The sequence below is a fragment of the Sinocyclocheilus rhinocerous genome, unplaced genomic scaffold (assembly GCF_001515625.1).
Source record: "Sinocyclocheilus rhinocerous isolate Xijiao unplaced genomic scaffold, SAMN03320098_v1.1 scaffold2193, whole genome shotgun sequence".
Classification (NCBI taxonomy): domain Eukaryota; kingdom Metazoa; phylum Chordata; class Actinopteri; order Cypriniformes; family Cyprinidae; genus Sinocyclocheilus; species Sinocyclocheilus rhinocerous.
In genome coordinates this window covers 18,505-24,926 of record NW_015650734.1, presented here as the reverse complement: position 1 = coordinate 24,926, position 6,422 = coordinate 18,505, and the positions used below count along the sequence as shown (strand labels likewise).

Sequence of the window (6,422 nt, the reverse complement as noted above, 5' to 3'; positions counted from 1 at the left end):
GTGTGTGTGTGTGTGTGGGTGTGTGAGATAGTGTGTGTTTCTCACTGGTTGCTCTTTAGGAGACTTTCAGGAGAAGGAATGAAAACAGACCCAAATGAGTCACTGGTTGTCATGCAGTTCAGAGTTTAATCTGAAACACTTTGACTGCTTGTTTTCAGACTGTTTTATTTACAAAAACTAGGAAACTGTCAGTATATATAAATAATTAAATAAAATAATTATATTTAAATTTAAATGATTAATTTGGAATTATTTTTGTAACTAAATGTTCTTCAGCGTTCAGAATGTGACTTCTCCACTTGTTTGTGATTAACTCACAAATGGCAATTTCTACTCAAGAACATATATTTAGAGATTGACATAACTAGATAAATGTATATTTGTTATAGAAATGTCCATGCATTTTAAAGATTATATTATTTTCCATTACTTTTTAAATATTTTATTAATATTTTATATAAAACATAAAAAAATTAATATAAAATAAATAAATCAAATCTATAAAAATATGATGTCTATCACATTTGAATCCATGCAGAAAAAAGAACTGAATGTTCTTCAGAGTTCAATAACAAATCTAAATTACTTCTCCACTGTATATTTTTTTTAGTTAAAAAATAAATTATATATATATACTGTATTGTTCTTAAGATATAAAATGTATTATTATCATAATGTATTTTATATATATAGTTCTTAAGATATTGGAAAAGAAAAATTTATTTTTCGTCTTGAATTTTGAATCTATTTTAGTCTATTAGTTTATTTTAAAGCTTATTTTGTCTTGTTTTAGATCATGTTCAGTCATCTTGTAAGTGTGCCGAGGCCCCTGATTGATTTAGATCTCTATAATTAGTGTGAACAGCAACGCAGATCATTTGATAAGAAATGTTGGAGTTTATATGGAGATCTTTGATGTGATTGCAGACTTCAGATGGTCTGAGAAGTTGTTTAGATCTCACTGAATATCTGTACTGTCTATGAGAAATGGCAGATCTGGTGTGATTGTGTGTTTTTCACAATCCCAGCTCTTCTGGTTAGTTCATGTGATTTTGATTGCAGGTTTTGCATCTGATGTATGTTTGTTTTATGCTGAAGAATCTCTGATCTTTGTAATATCTCGTCAGGTTGTTTTGCTGTGTCAGATGTGGGTGTATGAAGCTTGAGTGTGATTTACCTGCAGGGATTCACCCTGAGCATCACATGTTTCAGCTCAAACTCCCACATCATGTGTGTGTGCGGGTTTCACCGGTTGCTAGGGTCTTGTGGGAGGTTCTTCCAGTGTCGTCCAGGAACAGACAGCCCATAATGCAGTGTGGTGCTCAGGCGTCTGGAGGGAAGCGCTTTAGTCACGCGTGTGCGTGTGTTAGCCGGACAGCAGCTCAAACGCGGTGTAAACAGTGTTATCAGCGGCGAACAGCAGCGTTCAGCCATCGATCGGCTCCAGACTGAAGGGCTGCTCAGTGTTTCTCAGTGCTGCTTCATTATTGACTGAAGATAAGAGCGCGAGCTGAACTCACACGCTAATGTGAAGACATTCATCACAGAATATTAATGAACACTCTTCAGTACCTCTGTGTTAAACGTCTCTTCCTCTCTTCATTCTCTCTGTACTTTCCGTCAGCACTTTGTAGAATTAGAAATGTGATGACAGAAGCTCAGATCTCCTTCAGACACGTGGAGCCTGATCGCTCTCAGCTGTAGGTTTAGACCAAATGATGAATATTAACATGACTTTTTTAAGCTGAGATGCTATATGACATTGTTTTTTCATGCATTGATCAAATTTAGTCGAATAATATGTCTTCTTTTAGACTAGTGGAAGGAAAACATCCAAAATACACATTTAAGCATTTATTTTGTTGCACTTTATCTATTTGCGTCTGTACATTCAATTACAATCCATATCTTTAAAAGTTTTTTCTCCACTTCAGCAGCACTTACATACACCAAGCTTTACAGTTTTATTCCTCTCTATATTCTGAAGGTTTTTACTGAGGGGTTTGTTCATATATCAATCACACTGATTTATACAACATTTTATTCATAAAACATGGTGAAAATGTTTTTTTTTTTGTCTGTTGACAGTATTTTCTGATTTATGGAGTCATAAAAAGAGAAATCCAAAAACCCCTCAGTAAAAACCTTCAGAATATAGATGGTAATAAAACTGTAAAGTTTGGTGTATGTGAGTGCTGCAGAAGTGGAGAAAAAACTCTTTAAAGATATGGATTTGGATTGAAAACTACAGACGCAAATAGATAAAGAGTAATAAGGGTGAGACGCTACAGACAAAACCAGTGTTTTTTAATGTTCTGGTCAATTTTGAGATTTTAGTCTATTTTGCTTCCATAACATTTCAGACTAGTGGAAAGAAAACACCCAAAATACACATTTAAGGGTTTATTTTGTTGCACTTTATCTATTTGCGTTTGTAGATTTCAATTGCGTTATATTTCTTTAAAAGTTTTCTCCTCCACTTCAGCAGCACTTACAAACTATACAACATTTTACTCCTAAAAAAGTTTTGCTGTCTGTTGACAGTATTTTCTGATTCATGGAGTGATAAAAAGATCAATCCAAAATCCCCTCTGTAAAATTCTTCAGAATATAGATAGGAATAAGTTTGCTGTATGTAAGAGCTGCTGAAGTGGAGAAAAAACTGTTTAAAAGATATGAATTATCTTATTTAAAGATATGTATGAGGAAGTGGAAAGAAAACACCCAAAATACACATTCAAGTGTTTATAGTTGTACTACATCTATTGCAGTACATCTATGCAAATGAGTGCATATATAATTAAACAATGCCTTGTTTGTATATTCAAACATAACATTTTAGAAAAGTTGTAATACAATACAATTGTCTGGATTTGCTGTGATTAATCAACTGAAGTATGATGATATCTGTTAGTTTACATTTTAACCATATTCATCTGTAGTGTCTTGCCTTAAAGTATTAAAGACGCTCGAGAGAAACAACAGACGTGTTTCATATTTTACTGTCTAACATGAAAATTATTTTTAATTACTAAAATTATACAGTGTTGACATAATATATTGAATTTTAATGTGGAAAAAAACTACTATAAATAAATTAGCTAAAAAACAAACACATTTTAAAATTCTAATAACCAGAAATGTAATATTTATCTGTGTCCTATATTTTGCATGCAACCCTGTTTTCACATTAATTTCCAAAAATTGTAACATGACATAATTTGGACCCTTTTTTTCAGAACTTTTCAAATTGTACACAATTTTTTAAAATACTAATTTGCGGTCTGTTCACTTGCAATTATATTTATTTTTTAATTTTTAAATAAATAAAAATATTTTTTATATTTATAAATGTTGATGTAATTTTTATTGCTAAAATGTCCCATATATTTATTTACAAAAATGGCAAACCAAATAGAAATTGAGTGAGTGTTTTAAGAGTTTCAGGCTGTATTTTGCAGTCTGATCTCCATCTGTTTGGCTGAATGTGCAGCTCCTCCGTGTTTATGTCCTCATCCGTGTGTGATATTTCTGCTGTCAGTATGTGAGGAGGCTCAGCTGATGGCTGAAGGTCACATTGAGCTGCTTCTCTGAAGACGGAGCCCAGCCGTGCCAAACACTTCCTGCCGCTAACTGCTCATTTTGTAGCAATTAGCACGACTGTGCATGAGTTCCTCTCGCAGGCCGACAGAGACAGAGACACACGCCTGTTCCTCCTCCACTCCTCACGTCTGCCTGATTCAGTCCACACACACAAACATGCTCTTATTCACGCATGTGTGTGTGTGTGATCTCTGACGTGTGTTTAACGTGTTTCCAGTGATTCTCTAACTCCGTCTCTGTTTAAGCTTCTTTGGCTATAAAAAGCACTTGGGAGTGTTTTTTCTTCTGAATGTTTGATTGTCTGTTTTTCTGCTTCATTTAAAGAGGATTATGTTTGAATACAACCTAATTTACAAAGCCTTTTATTTCTGCCCATCTCTCTCTGTCTGTGTCTGTCTCTCAGTATGTACAGGAGAGTTTCTGTGATTTGTAATGGCTTTTATTTCCATCTTTCACCTTTACGAGGCGTCCAGCAGCTTGTCTGTTTCGTTTGGTTCAGTGACACGTGAAAGTGAATGTAATATTGCAAATGGTTTTTAGTCAACTGCTTTTATTTTCAGATAGAACATGTCACATTCATATTCACCCAAAATCAGAAAAAGAAATTGCATTTACTTTTATGCATTTGGCAGATGCTTTTATCCAAACTGATTTACATTGCATTGAATCACTTCATGCATTTATTGGGAATCAAACCCCGGATCTTGGTGTTGTGAGCACAATGCTCTGCTGTTTGAGCTACAGAAATGCAGAATTAAATTTGACATACAGTAATGGTCTTTAAAAAGACTTAGTTTTCTTCAAGATGTTTTGCATTTTGGCATTATTTTCATGACAATGAAGCACATTTAACCTCAAATTCTCATTACAACACTTTCTTATGCAGAAAAAATATTTTAATTATATTTAATTATCTAAATTTCAGTATGTTTTTGGTTAGTATTTAATAATCTGGTTCACTGTAAAAATATTTTTCAAAATTGTTGTTTTCTTCAAAATTTGTAAAAGTTTATAAAAATGAAAAAATGCAAAATGTTTAAAAAAATTCACTGACTATTTCTTTGTAATTCATTTTGTAATTTACTAGCAATTTCTGAGTAAAAATAGTTTATACACCAGTGTTTCTTAGTATTGTATTTTTTACTTTTTTATTAATGTGGATTCAAAGAAAAAAAATTATATATACCTGTATACATTATATATATATATTATATATTAGTATATATATATATATATATCAAAACAAATGACTATTATGATTGATGCAGACACACACACACACACACACACATTCTTTCGTGTGAAGTGAGGGATGTTAATGATATTAAACAGATCTTCATTGTCTTCAGGATCATGTGTGTCTGTTGTGTTCTCAAAGTGAATGTTTTACCGGTGTAAATGTGGGTGCATTTACAGTCTGTGTGTTTCATGTGTTTTCCTGTAGAGCGCGGTAAAGGCCGACAGCGGCAGGCCATCCTGGGAGAACATCCGTCCTCATACAGCGATAACGGATACGGTCAGTCTCTCATCATGACACTGATTTAAACAAACAACCAAAGCAGTATATTATAATACAACGTTTGATAGGTTTATTAAGGCCTGAAGTGTTAGATAACAGTCTGTGTGTGTGTGTGTGTGCAGGCTCTCACTGCCCCCTGCTGCCGCTGCCTGGTAATAACCGCTTCAAGCGCGGCTCTCATGATGTCCCGGAGGTGGTGGCGTATCCGCTGCCCCAGACATCCTCATACATGAGCCACGCCTCCAGCTCCGTCGCCATGGTGAGCGGCCTGCATCCCGCCAAGATGAACTGCACTCGCATCTTCAACCTCTTCTGTCTCTATGGAAACATCGAGAAGGTAAAGCGAGTTCAGAGCAGATGACTGACATGCACTGCACAGTGAGCATACTGCACTGATGTGCTGCAGTGTGAGTAGTGCTGTAGTGTGTGTACTAGTGTTACTCTAGTGTAATTGAGGTACTATCATTGTTTTTCATATTATCTGTTTTCATTTTAATTTTAAAGCTTTTTGTTTTTTTTGTCGGTTTTTATTTTTTATATTTTCCATTTAAGTTTAAGTAATTTTTTTGTGTTTTTGTCATTTCTGTTAGTTTTTATTTTTGTATTTTCCTTTTTTTTATTTTAAAGAAATTTTGTTGTGTGTTTTTGCCATTTTTATAAGTTTTTATTTTTTATGACTACATAGTTTTAATAATTTTTTATTAGATATGTTGATTTGGCCAATTGCTGAATTAAGTTATCTTTTTTATATTTTATTTTTATTTCAGTTAAAGTTTATTTTATTGCAAGTAATGAACTAATATAAAAATTTTGGGTGTTTGCACTTAAACATCTTTTGGGGACAAATTTGTACGTGAGTTTAATCTGACAAAACTTTTATTTGTAAAAACAGTATAGAAATAAAGTAAATAAGTTTTATTTTAAGTGTATAAATGCTAAAAGTTTTCTGTTAGGGTTATTGTGTGGATTAGGGTTAGATTAGAGTATTTATAAGCAGCGTTGGGGGTAAAGTACATGAGTTATGTAATCAGATTACTTTTTCAATTAACTAGTAAAGTAACACATTACTTTTTAAATTTACAACAAAATAGCAGAGTTTTTTATTATTAAAAAAACTAAATGTGATGTAATTGTAATGCATTACTCTTAAAAGTAACTTTCCCCAACACTGTTTATAACTAGCTGTGGTTAAAGTCTGTGGAAAGTCTCCATGAATAAATGTGTGTGTGTGTGTGTGTGCAGGTGAAGTTCATGAAGAGCGTCCCGGGCACAGCTCTAGTAGAGATGAGTGATGAGTACG

The 6,422-nt window shown here is 33.4% G+C and overlaps 1 protein-coding gene across 1 annotated transcript in view; it reads left to right on the top strand.

Annotated features, from left to right (window-relative positions):
- LOC107712561 (heterogeneous nuclear ribonucleoprotein L-like) overlaps positions 1–6,422 on the top strand; it is a 13,973-nt gene that overhangs the window by 3,425 nt on the left and 4,126 nt on the right. Inside the window, exons 6-8 of the mRNA XM_016517867.1 lie at positions 5,048–5,119; positions 5,245–5,459; positions 6,365–6,417. Of these exons, the coding sequence (XP_016373353.1) occupies positions 5,048–5,119; positions 5,245–5,459; positions 6,365–6,417 (340 nt within the window). The remainder of the gene's footprint in view (positions 1–5,047; positions 5,120–5,244; positions 5,460–6,364; positions 6,418–6,422) is intronic.